Genomic DNA, 23,040 nt, shown 5'->3' with positions numbered 1-23,040 from the left:
GTGCTGCAGTGAACATTGGGGTGCATGTGTCTTTTTGAATTATGGTTGTCTCTGGGTATATGCCCAGTAGGGGAATTGCTGGGTCATATGGTAATTCTATTTTTAGTTTTTTAAGGAACCTCCATACTGTTCTCCATGGTGGCTGTATCAATTTGCATTCCCACCAACAGTGCAAGAGGGTTCCCTTTTCTCCACACCCTCTCCAACATTTACTGTTTGTAGATTTTCTGAAGATGCCCATTCCAAGCAGTGTGAGGTGATACCTCATTGTAGTTTTGATTTGCATTTCTCTAATAATTAGTGATGTTGAGCAGCTTTTCATGTGCCTCTTGGCCATCTGTATGTCTTCTTTGGAGAAATGTCTATTTAGCTCTTCTGCACATTTTTAGATTGGGTTGTTTCTTTTTTTAACATTGAGCTGCATGAGCTGTTATATTTTGGAGATTAATCCTTTGTCCCTTGATTCGTTTGCAAATATTTTCTCCCATTCTGAGGGTTATCTTTTCATCTTGTTTATAGTTTCCTTTGCTGTGCAAAAGATTTTAAGTTTCATTAGGTCCCATTTGTTTATTTTTGTTTTTATTTCCATTACTCTGGGAGGTGGGTCAAAAGAGATCTTGCTGTGATTTATGTCAAAGAGTGATCTTCCTATGTTTTCCTCTAAGAGTTTTGTAGTGTCCGGTCTTACATTTAGGTCTTTAATCTACTTTGAGTTTTTTTGTGTGTATGGTGTTAGGGAGTGTTCTAATTTCATTCTTTTACATGTAGCTGTCCAGTTTTCCCAGCATCACTTATTGAAGAGACTGTCTTTTCTCCATTGTGTATCCTTGCCTCCTTTGTCATAGATTAGTTGACCAGAGGTGCATGGGTTTATCTTTGGGCTTTTTATCCTGTTCCATTGATCTATATTTATGTTTTTGTGCCAGTACCATAGTGTCTTGATTACTATAGCTTTGTAGTATAGTCTGCAGTCAGGGAGTCTGATTACTCCAGCTCTGTTTTTTTCTCTCAAGATCGCTTTGGCTATTTGGGGTCTTTTGTGTCTCCATACAAATTTTAAGACCTTTTGTTCTAGTTCTGTAAAAAATGCCATTGGTAATTTAATAGGGATTGCATTGAATCTGTAGATTGCTTTGGGTAGTATAGTCATCTTCACAATATTGATTCTTCCAATCCAGAACATGGTATATCTCTCCATCTGTTTGTGTCATCTCTGATTTCTTTCATCAGTGTCTTATAGTTTCCCGAGTACAGGTCTTTTACCTCCTTAGGTAGGTTTATTCCTAGGTATTTTATTCTTTTTGTTGCAATGGTGAAGGAGATTTTTTCCTTAATTTCTCTTTCTGATCTTTTGTTGTTAGTGTAGAGGAATGCAAGAGAATTCTGTGCATTAATTTTGTATCCTGCAACTTTACCAAATTCATTCATTAGCTCTAGTAGTTTTCTGGTGGCATCTTTAGGATCATCTATGTATAGTATCGTGTCATCTGCAAACAGTGACAGGTTTACTTCTTCTTTTCCAATTTGTATTCCTTTTATTTCTTTTTCTTCTCTGATTGCCATGGCTAGGACTTCCAAAACTATATTGAATAATAGTGGCGAGAGTGGACATCCTTGTCTTGATCTTAGAGGAAATGCTTTCAGTTTTTCACCATTGAGAATGATGTTTGCTGTGGGTTTGTTGTATATGGCCTTTATTATGTTGAGGTAGGTTCCCTCTATACCCACTTTCTGGAGAGTTTTTATCATAAATGGGTGTTGAATTTTGTCAAAAGCTTTTTCTGCATCTGTTGAGATGATCATACGGTTTTTATTCTTCAATTTGTTAATATGGTTTATCACATTGATTGCTTTGTGTATATTGAAGAATCCTTGAATCCCTAGGATAAATCCCACTTGATCATGGTGTATGATCCTTTTAATGTGTTGTTGGATTCTGTTTGCTAGTATTTGGTTGAGGATTTTTGCGTCTATATTCATCAGTGTTATTGGTCTGTAATTTTCTTTTTTTTGTGGTATCTTTGTCTGCTTTTGGTATCAGGGTGATGGTGGCCTTGTAGAATGAGTTTGGGAGTGTTCCTTCCTCTGAAACTTTTTGGAAGAGCTTGAGAAGAATGTGTGTTAGCTCTTCTCTGAATGTTTGGTAGAATTTACCTGTGAAGCCATCTGGTCCTGGACTTTTGTTTGTTGGGAGATTTTTAATCACAGTTTCAATTTAATTACTTGTGATTGGTCTGTTCATATGTTCTATTTCTTCCTGGTTCAGTCTTGGAAAGTTATACCTTTCTAAGAATTTGTCCATTTCTTCCAGGTTGTCCATTTTATTGGCAGAGTGTTGCTTGTAGTAGTCTCTTAGGATGCTTTGTATTTCTGCGGTGTCTGTTGTAACTTCTCCTTTTTCATTTCTAATTTTATTGACTTGAGTCTTCTCCCTCTTTTTCGTGATGAGTCTGGCAAAAGGTTTTTCAATTTTGTTTATCTCCTCAAAGAATCAGCTCTTAGTTTTATTGATCTTTGCTACTGTTTTCTTTGTTTCTATTTCATTTATTTCTCCTCTGATCTTTATGATTTCTTACCTTCTGCTAACTTTGGGTTTTGTTTGTTCTTCTTCCTCTAATTCCTTTAGGTGTAAGCTTAGATTGTTTATTTGTGATATTTCTTGTTTCTTGAGGTAGGCTTGTATTGCTATAAACTTCCCTGTTAGAACTGCTTTTGCTGCATCCCATAGGTTTTGGATCATCGTGGTCATTGATTTCTTCAGTGATCTCTTGGTTAGTTAGTAACATATTGTTTAGCCTCCACGTGTTTGTTTTTTACATTTTTTTCCCCTGTAATTGATTTCTAATCTCATAGCATTGTGGTCAGAAAAGATGCTTGATGTGATTTCAATTTTCTTAAATTTACCTAGGCTTGATTTGTGGCCCAGGATGTGATCTATCCTAGAGAATGTTCCATGTGCACTTGAGAAGAAAGTGTAATCTGCTTTTGGAATGTCCTATAAATATCAATTAAATCTCTCTGGTCTACTGTATCATTTAAAGCTTGTGTTTCCTTACTAATTTTCTCTCTAGATGATCTGTCCATTGGTGTAAATGAGGTGTTAAAGTCCCCCACTATTATTGTGTTACTGTTGATTTCCTCTTTTATAGCTGTTGGCATTTGCCTTATGTATTGAGGTGCTCCTATGTTGGGTACATATATATTTATAATTGTTACATATTATAGGATTGATCCCTTGATCTTTATGTAGTGTCCTTCCTTGTCTTTTAATTTTTTTTAATTTATTTATTTTATTTTTGGCTGCATTGGGTCTTCATTGCAGCGCACGGGCTTTCTCTAATTGTGGCGAGCAGGGGCTACTCTTTGTTGCGGTGCACAGGCTTCTCATTGCACTGGCTTCTCTTGTTGCGGAGCATAGACTCTGGGTATGCGGGCTTCAGTAGTTGTGGCTCACGGGCTGTAGAGTGCAGGCTCAGTAGTTGTGGCGCACGGGCTTTGTTGCTCCGTGGCTTGTGGGATCTTCCTGGACCAGGGCTCGAACCTGTGTCCCCTGCATTGGCAGGCAGATTCTTAACCACTGCACCACCAGGGAAACCACTTCCTTGTCTCTTGTAACATTCTTTATTTTAAAGTCTATTTTATTTGATATGAGTATTGCTACTCCAGCTTTCCTTTGATTTCCATTTGCATGGAATATCTTTCATCATCCCCTCACTTTCAGTCTGTATGTGTGCCTAGGTCTGAAGTGGGTCTTGTGTAGACAGCATGTATGTGGGTCTTGTTTTTGTATCCATTCAACAAGCCTGTATGTTTTGTTGGAGTATTTAATCCATTCACATATAAGGTAATTATCGATATGTATGTTCCTATTACTATTTTCTTAATTGTTTTGGGTTTGCTTTTTGTAGGTCCTTTTCTTCTCTTGTGTTTCCCACTTAGAGAAGTTCCTTTAGCATTTGTTGTAGAGCTGGTTTGGTGGTGCTGAATTCTCTTAGCTTTTGCTTGTCTGTAAAGCTTTTGATTTCTCCGTCAAATCTGAATGACATCCTTGCCTGGTAGAGTAATCTTGGTTGTAGGTTCTTCCCTTTCATCACTTTAAATATATCGTGCCACTCCCTTCTGGCTTGTTGACTTTCTGCTGAGAAATCAGCTGTTAACATTATGGGAGTTCCCTTGTATGTTATTTGTCCTTTTTCCCTTGTTACTTTTAATATTTTTTCTTTGTCTTTAATTTTTGTCAGTTTGATTACTGTGTGTCTCATTTTGTTTCTGTTTGGGTTTGTCCTGCCTGGGACTCTCTGTGCTTCCTAGACTTGGGTGGCTGTTTCCTTTCCTGTGTTAAGGAAGTTTTCAACTATAATCTCTTCAAATATTTTTTCTGTCTCTTCTCCTTCTGGGACCCCTATAATGTGAATGTTGGTGTGTTTAATGTTGTCCCAGAGGTCTCTCAGGCTGTCTTCATTTCTTTTCATTCTTTTTCTTTATTCTGTTCCACAGCAGTGAATTCCACCATTCTGTCTTCCAGGTCACTTATCCGTTCTTCTGCCTCAGTTATTCTGCTACTGATTCCTTCTAGTGTATTTTTCATTTCAGTTATTGTACTATTCATCTCTGTTTGTTTGTTCTTTAATTCTTCTAGGTGTTTGTTCTTTAATTCTTCTATGTCTTTGTTAAACATTTCTTGCATCTTCTCGAGTTTTGCCTCCATCCCTTTTCCAAGGTCCCGGATCATCTTCACTATCATTATTTTGAATTCTTTTTCTGGAAGGTTTCCTATCTCTACTTCATTTAGTTGTTTTTCTGGGGTTTTATCTTATTCCTTCATCTGGTACATAGTCCTCTGCCTTTTCATTTTGTCTATCTTTCTGTGAATGTGGTTTTCCTTCCACAGGCTGCAGGATTGTAGTTCTTCTTGCTTTTGCTGTCTGCCCTCTGGTGGGTGAGGCTATCAAAGAGGCTTGTGCAAGCTTCCTGATGGGAGGGACTGGTGGTGGGTATAGCTAGGTGTTGCTCTGGTGGGCAGAGCTCAGTAAAACTTTAATCCGCTTGACTGCTGATGGGTGGGGCTGAGTTCCCTCCCTGTTGGTTGTTTGGCCTGAGGTGACCCAGCACTGGAGGCTACAGGCTCTTTGGTGGGGCTAATGGCGGACTCTGGGAGGGCTCACGCCAAGGAGTACTTCCCAGAACTTCCGCGGCCAGTGTCCTTGTCCCCATGGTGAGCCACAGCCACCCCCCGCCTCTGCAGGAGACCCTCCAACACTAGCAGGTAGGTCTGGTTCAGTCTCCTATGGGGTCACTGCTCCTTCCCCCTGGGTCCTGATGTGCACTTTTGTGTGCCCTCCAAGAGCGGAGTCTCTGTTTCACCCAGTCCTGTCGAAGTCCTGCAGTCAAATCCCACTGGCCTTCAAAGTCTGATTCTCTAGGAATTCCCCCTCTGTTGCCGGACCCCCATGTTGGGAAGCCTGATGTGGGGCTCAGAACCTTCACTCCAGTGGGTGGACTTCTGTGCTATAAGCGTTCTCCAGTTTGTGAGTCACTCACCCAGCGGTTATGGGATTTGATTTTATTGTGATTGCGCCCCTGCTACCATCTCATTATGGCTTCTTCTTTGTCTTTGGATGTGGGGTGTCTTTTTTGGTGACTTCCAGTGTCTTCCTGTTGATGATTGTTCAGCAGTTAGTTGTGATTCTGGTGCTCTTGCAAGAGGGAGTGAGTGCACCTATTTCTAGTCCGCCATCTTGAACCAGTCTCCCCCTTAGTAATTTTGAAATGGGCCATACTCTTTTTTCTTTTTTGGCTGTGCTGCATGGCTTGCAGGATCTTAGTTCCCCAACCAGGGATTGAACCCAGGCCCTCGGCAGTGAAAGTGCGGAGTCCCAACCACTGGACCGCCAGGGAATTACCTATATTCTTAATTGCAGTTACAAATTATGGGGTTGTGAATTCTTACAGAGTTGGAGATATTAAGGTCTTTTTGATAAGTGAAAACAGATATCCAGTTGCCCTGACCAACACTGAAGCCACACAATGAGAAAAAAGAAACTGTGTTTCCAAAGATGTGCTATTACTTTCCCCAACAGGAAAGGTCCATACGTTTTCTATGTAAGTAAAGTTGTAGTCAAACTGATTTCATTACCTGACAATGCCTTTAGGTTTTAAGTTCTTAGAGATATGGGCCTGTGTTGGTGAAATTGAAAGCTCAGTAAATGAGAAATGTGCAGCTGACCCATGACCTGTGTCCTGTGGCCAGACCACATTGTGCCAATGAGATGACCCCTCCTTCGGCGGTCTGCACCCTGAGAGCAAGAGAGATAACACACAGGGGGTGAGCGGGGGGGCTCCTACAGCTGTCTGAAATTAGATGGATCTCTGCCAACTTTCAAGATCAAAACTAAAATACTTGGGGATATGGATGTGGTCACACCTTTCTTTACGTATTTGGCATCAAAACAGTATAAATAAATTACATCAATTTTTAACATTGGGAATCATGTTTAAATTTGAGGTTTTAATTTGAGGTTACTATTTAAGGATATTCTTGGAGAAAATTGGACACCTCCACTAAGTGTTTATCATTTATCTTTCTAATCACTACTTCAACATTGATTACAATTCCACCCCTAAAGTAGGATGATTTTTTATGTATTTCCAAAATGGGTTCCCAGTGAGCCGTGGCTGGCATCATTTCCATGCTTCAAGGTTCAGGTTAGAACTTTCCTGGTGGCGCAGTGGTTAAGAATCCACCTTAACCAGGAGACATGGGTTTGATCCCTGGTCTGGAAAGGTCCCATGTGCCGCGGAGCCACTAAGCCCATGCGCTGCAACTACTGAGCCTATGCTCTAGAGCCCGTGAGCCACAACTACTGAGCCCACATGCCACAACTACTGAAGCCCATGCACCTAGAGCCCGTGCTCCGCAATAAGAGAAGCCACCGCAATGAGAAGCCCGCGCACCGCAATGAAGAGTAGCCCCCGCTCACCGCAACCAGAGAAGGCCCGCGCACAGCAACGAAGACCCAATGCAGCCAAAAATAAATAAATAAATTTGTAAAATTAATTAGTTAATTAAATTTTAAAAAGATTCAGGATAATGCCAACTGTGATGGTAGCCCTTGTGACTCTTGGGTAACCTTTGCTCTGGGTCAGGCACTGTTTCAAGCACTTCACAGATTAACTCCTTACATTTATTAACTCAAAGAGTAGGAGGTGGAAATTAAAAAGTAACTCCTCTGGGTTTCATAGGGAGTTATAGGCCCTATGGGAATAGGTGTTATCAACTGCTTTTATGTTCATTTCCAAAAGGATAATTTTGGTTTGTTAGGATTTCTCTTCTTCTTGGGATTGAATTCTTTCAAAACTATGTGTGTCCCCTTATTTTAAGATAGTCTTTCTCATAAACAAGGTATTGCGTTTGAATCTTTGCAGACAAAATGTATGACACCAGGAGCAGGCCCCATATTCCTTGTCAGGCATGAAGTCTTTTGTACTTTGAAGAGCTGTTAGGTTTTAAACTGTGGGGTATATGCAGTACTTCTCAGCTGCCCGTCCAGGTTCCATGACTGTGAGGCTTTGACAATGAAGTTACTCTACTTGATGATTTTCTGTCCTCCCCACATTATAGAGAGAATGACCAACTAACACATAATCAAAACTGGGTTAGCCATACAGAAAATGCCTTTGATATATCCAAAAAAATGACTCATGTGTCTACCTAATTAACAAAAAATCTATGGCAAATCTTTTAGGCACTGAGTCCAATGGGGTTAAAAAAACAAAAAAAAACAAAAAAAAATGAAGACCATAGTTTTCCCTTTCATCCCTTGTCTGGGGACGTTTCTAGGTCCTGATGGTCACTGCCTGTTTAGATTAGAAACAGTCTCCAGGTGGCTGACCCAGGTGCCCCCATTGGTCATGAGTGATGAGACTGCCCTCTCCGTAAGGGCTGACCTGGTTCCACCCAGCACCACTGGGAGAGGTGACCAGCATGAGTGACCAGGGAAGGAAGTTACCACCCAAACCAGGCCCCTGCTCTCCATTGCTGATCCATGATATCTGTGTTCCAAGTGTAATATCTCTCTGTGAAAACATATCTCCATAATTCAGAATTGAAGACATGTTCCTAGTGCTACATTTCAGCCTTCACCAACCCTATGGTTCCTATCTGAAAAGCCAATCCCAAACGCAAAATTAGTTTCCCACGCCAGAGAACACCATGATAGTCAAGGTCTGGAAACAAAGGGGAAAGTATTTTTTCCCCTGGTTATTTTTTCAAAAATCTCCCCCATCCCCCATGTTTTAATGGGTCAAGTTGTGCAGCAATGGCTTTAAAACAGAATAAGTAAAGCCAGATTTTTGAAAATGGAGCACACTGTGTGTTTGTCGCTGGAAGAAAAAGTGTCAGTGCCCTTCTAAATGTAGACTGTAGTCACAACTCTTAGAATTGCAAGGAACACGAGCCCACTTGTGCTGGTTCAAGGAAGCTGGCAGGTGGTCCATGTCAAGGTTCAGGGCAGCTCCTGGGCAGTGTTCTCGGGGGATTCTGAGGGCGGGGGTGTCGAGGAGACAGTCCTGCTCTTGCCTTCGGGTGCATCTGCCACATGTTCCCTTTCTTCCAGAGGTTTCTTCACTGACCCCTCTAAGTACCATGTTCGCACGACCCTAGTAGGCCCAGATCCCCAAGACCTGAGGATGCTGCCAGCCTGTCCTGCATCACTGCCCGCCTAGTGGCTCCCTTGGCTGTGGCCTGAGTGAGGAAGGGATGCTGTGGAAACACAGCCGCTGCCCCTGGGATGTGGGTGGGGCAGCTTCCCTCGGAAGAACTGCCCTCGGGCAACAAGGCCCCTGGTGCCTCAGTGTTTCCTTTCCTTTCCTTTCCTCTCTGTCCCCAGAAAGAGCTGTCAGAAGAGGTCGGCCAGAACGACAGTCTTGCTCAGCTTTCTGTTCAAGTCCACAACGCCTCGTGCACCGTGAGGATTGCAGCCATCACCAAAGGGGGAGTCGGGCCCTTCAGTGACCCAGTGAAAATATTTGTCCCTGCACACGGTGAGAGCTGGTGCCCGACTGGCTGACGGAACATCCATCCGGGCAACACACAGGTGGCCAGAGAGTAGCCTGTGGCATGGACGGCTTGTTTAAGAATGAAACATAAAGACCAAAAGGAAATTTCGCAGTGATGAGGATAGTTGATAGTTGATCACAGAGCTGTCGATACCCTTGCGTCTTCCCACTACTATTACTATGCGGTATAATAACTTCCTAGGAAGATTCATCCCTTTCAGAACCCAGAATTTGACTGGACTTAATGAATTTAGGTTTTTTGGTTTTGCCTTTAACATTTATTAGAGTCTAATTGATTTACAATGTTGTGTGAGCTTCAGGTGTACAGCAGGGTCAGTCAGTTATACATGTACATCTATCCACTCTTTTTTAGATTCTTTTCCCACATAGGTCATTACAGAGTATTGAGTAGAGTTCCCTGCGCTGTACGGTAGGTCCTTATTAGTTCGCTGTTTTATATATAGTATTGAATTTCGTTTAAATGCATCCAAACTACATGACTGAATTTTGGATAGGCAGTGTGGCTAATCCTCAGCTCTCTGTAATTGGCACTGTTTGTTTGCTTTAAGAGGTGCAGGTTGCTCTGTTATTAGTCATTCAAACCTTAGGTAACATGCTTTGTGATTGACTGGTACAGAACAAGAAGCATTTCCTACAGAAGCCATCTTTACACAGCGCTGGGCTCGCTCAGCTAAATGCCCACCCCTGCATGCTGGCTTCTGCTTGTCGTTGGAGTGGCCTTAAGCAGGGTGATGCCGTGGTGCCCCAAGTGGCCCAGATGCTGTGTTTGCTTCTGTAGACCAGGGCAGCCGCTTTTGTTCTGACTCTGACCTGCCCTAGGCTGTTTGGTAATGAACTGCTACCATAAACTCTACGCAGCCATCTATATGGGTATGATTTGTGCATTTACAAGTTCTTGTCAAATATATAGCCTTTGCAGCCGTAGCAGACAGGACTTGGGAACAGACCGTTGAGTCCCCCTATGTCTGTCCCAGTGACCCTCAAATATGTTCTCCCTTTTAGTGCCAAATTGGACCCATATTACAGCTCCTATAGCCCATAAGCCCAGTCCCAATGGAACATTAGTAATTGGTGTTGGGGACACAAGGCGCGCCTACCTGTCAGAAATTCAGGGACAGTGAGATTCTGATTCTAGAGGCACAGGTTAAAAATCAGAGCTTAGGGCTTCCCTGGTGGCGCAGTGGTTGAGAGTCCACCTGCCGATGCAGGGGACACGAGTTCGTGCCCCGGTCTGGGAAGATCCCACATGCCGCGGAGCGGCTGGGCCCATGAGCCATGGCCACTGAGCCTGCGCGTCCGGAGCCTGTGCTCCGCAACGGGAGACACCACAACAGTGAGAGGCCCGCGTACCGCAAAAAAACAAAACAAAAAAAAAATCAGAGTTTAACACAGACATAGAAAACAAACTTATGGTTACCAAAGGGGAAAGGGGGTGGGGGAGGGATAAATTAGGAGTTTGGGATTAGCAAATACAAACTAGTATGTATAAAATGGATAAACAATTAGGTCCTACTGTGTAGCACAGGGAACTATATTCAATATATTGTAACAAACCATAATGGAAAAAAATATGAAAAAGAATATATATTATATATATATATATATATACACACACACACACACACACATATAACTGAATCACTCTGCTGTACACCAGAAACTAACACAACATTGTAAATCAACTATACTTCTTTTTTTTTTTTTTCCCCCGCACCTTGTGGCACGTGGGATCTAGGATCTTAGTTCCCCGACCAGGGATCGAACCCACGGCCTCTGCAGTGGAAGGAAGCACAGAGTCTTAACCACTGGACTGCCAGGGAAGTCCTATTCTTCAATTTTTTAAAAAAAAGAGTTTAAGATGACAGAGCTTTCATCTTCATTCATAATAAACTGTCAAAACTGTGAAAAGCTTTACTGTTCTGGCAGTCCTGGTTTTGCATGGTTCCTGTCTGCATACATTTCAGTTACCACAGTTTAGTTACATCATACCTGTTCCGCAACAATATGGTTCAAATTTAAGGTGCCAGCATATATTAACTGTGAGTAATTGTATAAACTTCACCGCCAGCTCTTCAGTGCACAAATCACTCCATAAATAACAGGGGCATCTTGGTTGTGACCAGTTGGGTCACTTCTTTCAAAGTCTGTAGTTGATCATCGTGCTTTCCTTATTCAGTTCACGTGCATCTAACAGGCATAGAGCTGTGTTACTTCCTTGTCTCGCAGGGGCGAACCCACATGACATTTCACAAAAGCAGATAATTGAGAGACGGAGCTGGTGAACAAAGATGAAAATGTAGAGAAGAAAGAAAAAGTGATAGTGTTGGAAGTGGAATTTGAATTGAATGTGGGTGGAATTACGAAAGAAATAGTTGACTGTGGGCATGTTGATGCTGCGGCCATTTGGTCCATGAGATGTGCAGGCAGGGAACTCAGTGAAGGTGGACTTACCCACATGAGTGAACTGGTTGTGCTGAAAAGGAGAAAGATGTCCCAGAGGAAGTTACACTGGCCACAGTCTTCACATGTGTGTCAGGGGCCCCGAAGCTGATGTACTGAATTGAGAATATGCAGATAATGGCCCACTGAATGAGGAGCACACACCACCCACATGGGGTGGGCAGATAGTTCCCTCAGCATCTGAGCTCCCACTTTGGGGAAGTGAAAACTCTGGGGTCATTTTGATTGTGCAGTTTCAATACACCCACACAAAGGAAGCAGAGTCACAAGATCTATGACAGATCCCAGATGTGGGTGTGCGGTGAGGAGGTGGGAGAGCCAGGGCAAGGGTGGTCCTTCATCCCACGTCAGAGCAGGCGGTAGAGAGAGGGTAGAACACGCCTGTACTTAACTTTTCAGGGGCTCAACTCTAAATGGTTATTTTAAAAGGTGCCCCCGGAAAAGCAAAGCAGGAACTTGCAGAAGGACTCCTAAGCTCAGATCCTTATCAAAATGCCCAGACTCTGAATTGTCATACTGGGTTGTAAGCAGGGTTGTCATACCGTACAGTGCCTCAGCAGGGACTTCCCTGGCGGTCCAGTGGTTAAGAATCCGCCTTCCAATGCAGGGAACGCGGGTTCGATCCCTGGTTGGGGAACTAAAATCCCACATGCCGAGGGGAAAGTGAGCCTGCGCGCCACAGCTAGAGGGCCCGCACACTGCAACTACTGAGGCCGTGCACTCTGGACCGTGCACGCCACAACTAGAGAGAAGCCTGCACACCACAACAAAGAGCCCGTGCGCCACAACAAAAGATCCCACGTGCCGCAACTAAGACCTGACACAGCCAAATAAGTAAATAGATAAATAAATAAATATTTTTTAAAATAAAAGAAAATGCCTCAGCAGCAACTCAAAATCTCTGCCTTCTCATCACAGCATTAAAGGAACTCACAGAGGTATTTTACAACACTGAAAGCGCAAAGGATAAAACATTGGAAGCTGATCCAAACTTGGAAAGGAGTATGACATTTGTCAGGGCATGGAAAATACGTTCTCTCTATATCCTAAGCTATATGGCTAGAAGCTGGCAAGCAGTGTTCAAACTACTCTTGATACTTTTTTTTACAAAGAAATAAAGCATTTTGATTCTCAGTATTTCTGAGTTTCAAATTAGAGCGTACCAGTTAAATATTAGTTTTACTATTTTTTCAATTGCTTATACATTTATAACTGACATGAAGAGAGTTCCCCAATATTGTAAATCAACTATCCCGAATCCCAAAGAGATGTTTTGAATTGATTCTATTGGTATTTTACTAGGTTGGGTAGATTTTGCCCCCTCGTCAACCCCAGCACCTGGCAACAAAGATCCTGTGCTCATCATCCTTGGCTGCTTTTGTGGATTTGTTTTGATTGGGTTAACTTTATATATATCTCTGGCCATCAGGAAAAGATTCCAGGAGACAAAGTTTGGGTAAGTTTCTCAGTTTAAAATGTTTTGCTCAGTGGTATCGATGAAGTTGCTATGCCAAGCGTTAATGCCTCTTCTGCTGGCCCAGCTCCGGTACCCAGCTGGGTCCCTGTATTATGCACACCCCGGGGGAAGGCAGCTTCCTTACTTAGGCCAGTGCCACAAAGGCAGGCAATAGTGAAAGCTTTTTACTTCTTCCGAAGTCCCTTCTTGCTTTCCGCCTTTCTTGTTTTCCTTTAAGAGGAAACTTAAGATGTTTTAGGACATTAAATGTTGTGAAAATATTTTGATTCTGGTTTTAAAATACATTAAAGTCAAAGTGCTAGAATGACAACCCATCCACAATAGCACGAGAACTATAATGTTCCTAAGAAGAAACCCAATATATGTACAAGAGCTTTGTGGAAAAACTTATTAAACTTTACTGACATTCCAGAAGACAACTCAAATAAATGGAAAGATGTGTACCATGTTCATAGATGGGAAGGCTCAGTTTTGTCAAGAGATCATTTTTCCCCAAGTTAACCATAAATTCAATATAACCACCATCTAAATTGCTGCAGGATTGTTGATAAAAGCTGATTTGAAAATTTACCTGAGGGACTTCCCTGGCAGTCCAGTGGTTGAGACTTCGCCTTCCAATGCAGGGGGTGTGGGTTGAATGCAGGGGGTGCAGGTTCGATCCCTGGTCAGGGAGCTAGGATCCCATATGCCTCGTGGCCAAAAAGCCAAAACATAAAACAGAAGCAATGTTGTAACAAATTCAATAAAGACTTTAAAAAAGGTCCACCTCAAAAAAATCTTTAAAAAAAAAAAAAAAAGAAAAAATTTACCTTGAAGAGTAAATGAGCAGAGACAGCCAAGACAGTTTTGAAAAACACAAAAGTTTGGGTGGAGAGGGCTAATCCTACTAGGTATAAAAACATGTTAAATGATTAGAACAGTGAGGTATTGGTGAGAACTCAGTGTATGGACATCACAGGGTGCCCATATGTGTGTGGGAATAGAATATACAATGAAGAGTGCATTTCAAATCTGTGCAGAAAGGAAGGAATGTTCAAAAAACAGAACCTATTCTAGGGTTTGGATGGAGAAAGATGAACAAGACAAGCATGGGGCTGCCCACATGTAGCTTATAGTCTAGCAGTTAAGAAATGCAGAAGAAAATGCTCCATGTGAAAACATTCTTATCAGCTAGTCCTCCACTAACTCATGGTTCCACAGAACCCAAAAGCTTACCACCAAAATAGATCTTAGATATTATCTGATTCAACCCTAGCTGTAATAATTTGGAGAAGTTTAATGTTGAATGTTTTAAAACTTACCAAAAAGTGGGGCTGCAAAGTACAGCAGATATATTAATAAGATTCCAGTACGTTTCAAATATGTAGAAATAAAATTATCTCCAAGAACCATTAAGCTGAGCAGAAGCTGAAAACAAGTGAAAAGTTGATCACAGGTTAGTTTCTACATTATTTTATACTGAAGTCAGTTTCCTTGGGTCTTCACTGCAACACCCTATTCATTTGTTCATTTTGTACAAACACCTTTCATTTGTTCATTTTTTAATGAAAATACCTTTATTTTCTACTTATAAAAGTAACATTCTTATAGTTTTTTTAAAAATCAAATTATATAGAATAGTTGAAAGTAGAAAGTGAAACCCATCTGTAACTCCAGGGTTTCTACCTGGTCTCAGTTGCTATTTTGGCATAAATCCTTCCAAATTCTTTACTTTGCATACAAATATATTATTTTTTAAATGTGTTCTCTCTTTTAAAATAATCTATATATGCAAAATAACGTGAGGTTAAGTCTATAATTTAGACTCATGAATTCATAGTACTTTCCACCAATTAGTCTAAAACAGTGACTAAATGGATTTTTTAAAATAGGTTTTCTTTTTCAGAGAAGTTTTAAGTTTACAGAAATATTGAGAAGGTAGTACAGAGACTTTCCATATACATCACATCCAGGGTCCCCTGTTATTAACATTTTATGTTAGGACAGTGTATTTGCTACAGTCAGTCAAATAATATCAATACATTATCATTAACAAAGTCCATACTTTATTCAGATTTCCTTTCTTTTTGCCTAATATCCCTTTTCTTTCCCAGAGTCCTATCCAGGACACCACATTACATTTTGTTTTCATGTCTCCTTAGGCTCCTCTTGGCCATGGCAGTTTCCCAGCCTTTCCTTGTTTTGTTGAACTTGATAGTTTCCGGGAGTACTGGTCAGGTATTTTGTAGGATGCCCTCTCTTGGAATTTGTGTGATGTTCTGCTCATGATTAGACTGGGGGTTACAGGTTATTGAGTGGAAGACTACAGAGGTAGAGTGCCATCTTCATCCCATTACATCAAGGATACACACTGTCAACATGACTTATCACTGTTGATGTTGATCCTGATCAGCTGGCTGAGGTGGTGTCTGCCTGATTTCTCTACCATAGTTATTTTTTCTCCCTTTTTATACTGGACTCTTAGGAAGCAAGTCAGTATATGCAGCTCACACTTACAGGGTAAGGAGTTAACGCTACCCCCGTCTTTTAAAGACAGAGTATCTATATAAAATATTTGGAATTCTTCTGCACAGGAGACTTCTCTCTTTCCCCCAATTTATTTATTTATACACATACACACACACACACACACACACATGCGTGTGTGTGTGTGTATATATATTATCAGTCTGGACTCATGGATATTCATTTTATACTTTGGGTTATAATCCAATACGACTTTATCGTGTTGCTCAAATTGTTACAGCTTTGGCCGTTGGGAGCTTATCAGTTGTTCTCAGCTCTTGATGGTTCCTAGACAGGGTTGTTTGATATTGACAGGTAAGCCTAAAATGGATCTAAGGAAAGAAGCCTATTTCTCCCAGTGACAAAGGTTTTTGTACTAGAAGAGTCCCTTTAACAGGCAGCAGCTTAGTAGCATCTTGTGGAACCAGCCCCAACCTGGGTAAGCCTTCTGCTTCTTGTGTGAGATGTCTGTTCTTATTCACCCAGGAGCGCCTTCACAGAGGAGGATTCAGAATTGGTTGTCAGTTACATAGCAAAGAAGTCCTTCTGTCGGCGAGCCATTGAACTCACCTGTAAGTTGACTCTCATTTCTCTGTTTTGGCAAAAGTCAAAATAGTTGAGAGCAAAGAAAACCACAAATTAATTGATAGATTTCTAACAAAAGCCAAAGGAGTCGAAGAATGTCTATCTTTAATGTGCAACATGTCTCTGGAAACCAACAAGTAGAGAGTCAGACATGGCCCTGGGCTTCCCTACTGGCCGGTTTCCTGGAAATCTGGAGCTGGACCCACGGTGAAGTGACCAGGACTCCTGATGCCATGAAACATGGAGGGAAGAAGGAACTCTCAGGGCGAGAGGAGAAGATGTGGGCAGAGGGATTTAAAGGAAACAGCAAAGCAACTGTCGTAATCTTGAGCTCATTTCCTGTTTTTTCCTGGCAACCAAGTCAGGGAACAATTGGCTAGCATACTTTGTGACAGTTATGGTTTGAGCTTTGCTGAATCAGAGTGGGAACTCTTTTAGTTTCAAAGAATGGGAATAGACAGCTGTGTTCTTGAATAATTTCAGAAACAGTGTTGGAAGTGTGTGAATATTATCAAATTCAAGCTTCTGGATGTTTGCCAAAAAACAAAACAAACAACAACAAATAAATATTAGGATGATGGAAGGCAGGTTACTATGAAACAAAAACTCATTTGATGTAGGATGTTATTACTTCTCTAATCTACAGGTTTTGCCTTTTAGATGTCTATTCTTGCATTTAAAAAAATCTGTCATTTAGACCAATTTCTTTCCTTGATTGAAGCACTATTTGGGTAAAATTTTTTCACTAAGAGCTAATGTGTCCTTTCTAATTGCCACATTTTTTTTTCTTGCAGTCTTGCTCATTCCCTAACTATGGCACAAACTGAACCATTTGCCAAATGCCTATTGAATTGGTTTCCCTCTCCTGGTTAATGCCTTTTATTTATTTATTTATTTATTTATTTATTTATTATTTTTTTTTTTTTGCGGTACGTGGGCCTCTCACTGTTGTGGCCTCTCCCGTTGCGGAGCACAGGCTCCGGATGCGCAGGCTCAGTGGCCATGGCTCAGGGGCCCAGCCGCTCCGCGGCATGTGGGATCTTCCCGAACCGGGTCACGAACCCGTGTCCCCTGCATCGGCAGGCGGATTCTCAACAACTGTGCCACCAGGGAAGCCCCAACACCTTTTATTGATAACACTGATTGTCTGTGCTGCATATCTACGCCTCATAGAAAATCTGAATCTTCAGTCCCCCACCAAGTATTCAATTTAGCACTTTCTATGTCATTATAATGAGGTTCTATATACCATATGTAAAACAAACTGTACCTTGTTCTCTACATGTTTCCTGTGGATTCTGTGCCACCTTCCCTGGCATGGGAGGGCAGGGGAGGTGTCCTGATGACTTTTTTGTATCCCACAGTTAGGGGTATACTAGTAAATGCTCCACTAGAAAGAATATTGACTTGGGACTGCCCTGGTGGTCCAGTGGTTAAGACTCCGAGCTCCCAATGCAGGGGGCCTGGGTTTGATCCCCGGTCAGGGAACTAGATCCCACGTGACGCAACAAAGATCCCTCACACGGCAACGAAGATCCCGTGTACTGCAACTAAGACCCGGTATGGCCAAATAAATTTATAAATAAATATTTTAAAATTAAAAAAAAAAAAGAAAAGAAAGAATAGTGACTTCCTCACTCCTTTGAGTCAAGGGCAAAGCTCCCCTGCATGAATCTGATTGCCAGCTGCTGCTACCACGCAGTGGGAAGAGAAATATGGTTCTGATTTTTATAATCCTTCAGGATTAGTTTGCCCTGAAACATTCATTTTACTCAGTTTAATCATTAAGTAGGATTAAGTGTGATATTTTACTACTGGCATTTTGGGGGGAGAGCTATGGATATAAAATGAGAAAACTTTTTTATAGGACTTTATACTTTATTTACAATTTTAATTATATTCAGATGAAAGGAAGCATACTGACAGGTCATGTATGTTCTGTGACTCCTTTTATAGTACATAGCTTGGGAGTCAGTGAGGAACTGCAAAATAAACTAGAAGATGTCGTGATTGACAGGAACCTTCTAATTCTTGGGAAAATTCTGGGTGAAGGTAAGCGTTTAATTCTTTTAAAATATGAGTAAGAAGGTAAGCAGTTCACAGCCATTTAAAAAAATATACATTTATTCAATAAAATACCATTTTTGTGACTTTAAGTTATAATACAAATAGTTCTATCTTATAACTGTTAAAATGAAAAAGTAAACAGTGATTTTTGAAACTCAGATTTGGCCTATGAAAAGGGCCTCTGCAGAGCCTAACAAACACAGTAGGCTCTTGAAAAATATTAATTTCCTTTCTTCATTAAAATGCACGCAATTCATTGGTCAGCTTCCTATATACTTTCAATTTATTCCTCTAGTTCTTAAGTTTACTATTCTTGTCACCTTCCTAATTAAATAGGAACAGAGGTGAAAATACATGTTTGTCAAAATGGTCTTAGGATAAATGATAATGGGATTAAGAATTTGTACTTGATACATGTCAGTAACAATTTCCATGTTGTCTTGTAAGTTTCTTGAATCAGTTATGATGCTTAATAAAATGATGAGCTGAGCTAAGTCTGAGCCAACTAAGCTTGTGACAGGCAGGAGGCTAGGGCATGGCCTGTGCCCTGGGTTTACCAGTGTGGGTGACCTGGCCAGCTCTGCCCAGCTGCTGTGTTGGGGTCACAGTGGAGCCACGCGAAAACCGCAGCTACGGTGCTATTCATTTCTGTGGGCAAGAGAGATTTTGCACAAGGTCAACATAGATGTTGTTTTACTTCACAGGAGAGTTTGGGTCTGTCATGGAAGGAAATCTTAATCAGCAGGATGGGACCTCTCAGAAGGTGGCCGTGAAAACCATGAAGTGTGAGTTAACCCTGATGAAACCCGTTCTTCTGGGGGCGGGCAGCTGCTTCAGTATCCAGTGTTTCGTCAGGCCAGTGATGAATGATGGAGTTCATATGTCATGGTCTCGGTCACCAATGGGTCAGAAGGCCATCCAAAGCACTATTAAGGTCACAGATGGAAAGTTACTGTAATGAGCTCTTCATACCTGCATCATATATTCTTTTTTTTTAATGTTTGGTTTTATTTATTTATGTATTCATTTATGTATTTATTTATTATTGAAGTAAAGTTGGTTTACAATGTCTCAGATGTACAGCAAAGTGATTCAGAATATTACATATTCTTTACACTTGTCAGGGAGGGGGGATTTCCCCCTCCACCCCTTTTAAGTTCTTGTGGCTGGCCTAATAAAATTGACACAAGACAGATTAACAGGAGAAGAAGAAATAAGTTTTAATCCATGTGCAGGAAATGTCGTAGAAATGGGACCTACGAAGTGGCCAAAGAGGCAGCTTTTATACGTTTTAGACAAAGAAATAGTAAATTTGTGAGGAATTGACAGGACAGAGAAACGTGGGTTTTAGGTGCTCAATAAGTGAAGAATCAAAGCAAAGCTCAAAGTTTGGGCTTGGGGTAGTCAATTTAAAGGACTAACAAGGGAGAGGGTGTGGAGAAAAGGGAACCCTCTTGCACTGTTGGTGGAATGTAAATTGATACAGCCACTATGGAGAACAGTATGGATGTTCCTTAAAAACTGAAAATAGAACTATCGTACGATCCAGCAATCCCACTACTGGGCATATACCCTGAGAAAACCATAATTCAAAAAGAGTCATGTACCACAGTGTTCATTGCAGCTCTGTTTACAATAGCCAGGATATGGAAGCAGCCTAAGTGTCCATCGACAGATGAATGGATAAAGAAGATGTGGCACATATATACAATGGAATATTACTCAGCCATAAAAAGAAACAAAATTGAGTTATTTGTAGTGAGGTGGATGGACCTAGAGTCTGTCATACAGAGTGAAGTAAGTCAGAAAGAGAAAAACAAATACTGTATGCTAACTCATATATATGGAATCTAAAAAAAAAAATGGTTCTGAAGAACCTAGGGGTAGGACAGGAATAAAGATGCAGACGTAGAGAATGGACTTGAGGATACAGGGAGGGAGAAGGGTAAGATGGGACGAAGTGAGAGAGTGACATGGACTTATAAACACTACCAAATGTAAAATAGATAGCTAGTGGGAAGCAGCCGCATAGCCCAGGGAGATCAGCTAGGGGCTTTGTGACCACCTAGAGGGGTGGGATAGGGAGGTTGGGAGGGAGATGCAAGAGGGAGGAGATACGGGGATATATGTATATGTGTAACTGATTCACTTTGTTATACAGCAGAAACTAACACACCCTTGTAAAGCAATTGTACTCCAATAAAGATGTTAAAAAAGAAAGAAAGAACTAACAAGGTTTGTTTATACAGGCTTCTTCAGCCAGAATTCCCTATCTCTGGCGATAAGGGTGTCCTTCATCTTTCACAAGAGAGATTTATCTTCTGCTTTCAGGAGGACAGAAAGGAGTGTCAGAGTGTCCCTCTTGCATTGGCTGTTTCCTAAGTAACTGTAATTCAAAATAATCAATATGCCATGGTGGCATGTTTTGGGGTGGCCCACCCTGAGCCCTAGCACACGCAAGGCAATAACATTTGTTATTTTTACTCTCTCCCTCCCCCTCTCTTACCATTTAGTAGAGATAATGATTCCAAAGTAAAGCATGAATTTCCAAGGCAGGCCTGAGCTGGTAGCAGCATCTGACCCCAGGGATCGGTCTGGCTTAGCTGGGTGGGTTCACTTCCTCACTTGAGGGTGGTTGTGTGGTCTGCAGGAAGCTGTGTACTGCCTGGAAGGTAAGATTCCCAGAGAGAGGAGAAATATCCTTTGGTTAAAGGCATATCAAGAGCTATGATCATAAACTGCAGTCTCCAAGGGAGCTGGGAAGAGTGCTTACATCTGGGTCAGGAAGGGCCTGATAAGTCATCACACAGAATCTGTTTTCATCCCACAAGTAGTAAAGCGCTATTAAGAGTCTTAAGCAAATAAGGACAAGAGCATATTATTACATTCTAGAAAGTTCACTTTGGTTGCGGCATGGAGGAGAATGAATTACAGTGTTGACAAAAATAGTGGCAGGTGCCAGTTAGAGCCCTTCAGAGTCTGTGCCCTTGTCCATTTAGACAAGGAAACTAAGGCTCAGAAAGGTGGTGACTTGTCCAAATCAAATAGCTAGAAAGGAGGAGGGTTGGACCGGAGTTTTCCTCACCATAGATTGACCAGACTGCAATGGCGGAACATGATAACGGGTCCCCCCATGCCCTTCTCCAAGAAGCATCTCCAGGACCTGGAGACACATGATTGTCTAAGTTCGGTTCTTCAGGTGTCCAGCTGGGCACCCATGAAATTGACCATGATCATACACCATTCACCTGCAGTTGTCTTCACAATTCATACAGAGGAAAATTATTTCGTGCTGTGTTTGTTAATGCTCTTAATATTGCTTCCTCCTTTACCCCTTGTATGTATTCAATATTATTTTTGATCAAGGGGTAAAGTAAAATTGGTTTCTTCCTAAAATTTAAATCCACTGTTTATTGGGCATTAAAGCATCAGTTAGATTATAAGCATGTACTGAGACTTCTTAACCAGAATTGGAGGCTAAAGTTTTCATTTAAATATAAAAAGTAACCATAATAACCAAGTCAGACGGGCTGGTGCTTTTTGCTTTTTCAAGCTTTTTATATACATAGTAATGGCCAGTACTTATGTCATTCTTTTTTTTTTTTTTTTTTTTTTGCGGTATGCGGGCCTCTCACTGCTGTGGCCTCTCCCGTTGCGGAGCACAGGCTCCGGACGCGCAGGCTCAGCGGCCATGGCTCACGGGCCCAGCCGCTCCGCGGCATGTGGGATCTTCCCGGGCCGGGGCACGAACCCGTGTCCCCTGCATCGGCAGGCAGAATCTCAACCACTGTGCCACCAGGGAAGCCCTTATGTCATTCTTACTGTGTGCCAGAGGGCACTGCAGTTATTCCCACATTTCATCAGTACAGCAGGAGCAGGAAATCAGTACAGCTAGGAGGTAGGTGTGGGTAATCTCCTCCATAGACTGAGAAAACCCGAAGTTAGAGTACTGACTGGAGCTGAACCCGGTGTGGAGCCGAGTCTGGGTATCAAGCCACAGTCAGCATCCTTCCTGCCTCTCTCATTTTTCTGTTAACCTCTCAGTGTGTCCCTGGGAAGGCTTCTTCCATCATTTATCCCAATTCACCAGTAGAAAGTTTAGGGGCCCTAGTAGAAGGAGCTGGGCCTGGAACCTGTTTCCTCTCTGGCCTTGGTTCTGCAATCCTTTAACTTAATTAGAGTAACTTGTATGTGAATTGTATCCATGCTAATTACCAAAGATTAAAAGCCCAGTCTCTGGCCTCTGAATCCCAGGCTCATCTACACTTGCCTGGAGGGGTTAGACCCTGGGGAAGGGGTTTGCCCACTTCACCTGGTTTTTTGGGGCAAAGTTGGCGGACATTTTGCAGGTCTGTAGAATTTTTTTGCTTAAATTTGCTTGGATAGGAAGATTAATATATCTTAAGCCCATAGGAGGTACAGACCCTGTACTACATGCTCTTACATGTAATTTCAATCAACACTTCCCCCCGTTAAAGCAGATTCCCTAAGGTATGCTTGGCTTTGTGTTTGATTTTAACTGTGGTGAAATACACATAACGTAAAATATACCATCCTAACCATTTTTAAGTGTACAGTTCAGGGACATTCAGTACATTCACACTGTTGTGCAACCATCACCACCATCCACCTCCAGAACTTTCTCGCCTTGCAAAACCATAACTCCGTACCCATTAAACAACAACCCTCCATCCCCCATGCCCCCTCGTGCTTCCGGCAGCCACTATTCTACTTTCTGTCTCTGTGAATTTGACTTCTCGAAATACCTCATAAAAGTGGAGTCATACAGGATTTGTCCTCATGTGACTGGCTTATTTCACTTACCATAATATAGAATTTTAAATGTTTCTCTTAAATTGGCTTAATTC

At 41.7% G+C, this 23,040-nt stretch overlaps 1 protein-coding gene across 1 annotated transcript in view; it reads left to right on the top strand.

Moving 5' to 3' along the window:
- Positions 1-23,040, top strand: part of MERTK (MER proto-oncogene, tyrosine kinase) — a 111,130-nt gene that overhangs the window by 68,331 nt on the left and 19,759 nt on the right. Inside the window, exons 9-13 of the mRNA XM_082642869.1 lie at positions 8,889-9,042; positions 12,841-12,994; positions 16,007-16,092; positions 18,062-18,157; positions 18,877-18,957. Coding sequence (XP_082498995.1) covers positions 8,889-9,042; positions 12,841-12,994; positions 16,007-16,092; positions 18,062-18,157; positions 18,877-18,957 — 571 coding nt within the window. The remainder of the gene's footprint in view (positions 1-8,888; positions 9,043-12,840; positions 12,995-16,006; positions 16,093-18,061; positions 18,158-18,876; positions 18,958-23,040) is intronic.

This window comes from Mesoplodon mirus (assembly GCF_964341445.2).
Source record: "Mesoplodon mirus genome assembly, chromosome: 14".
Lineage (NCBI taxonomy): Eukaryota > Metazoa > Chordata > Mammalia > Artiodactyla > Ziphiidae > Mesoplodon > Mesoplodon mirus.
This window is presented reverse-complemented; position numbering and strand designations above follow the sequence as displayed.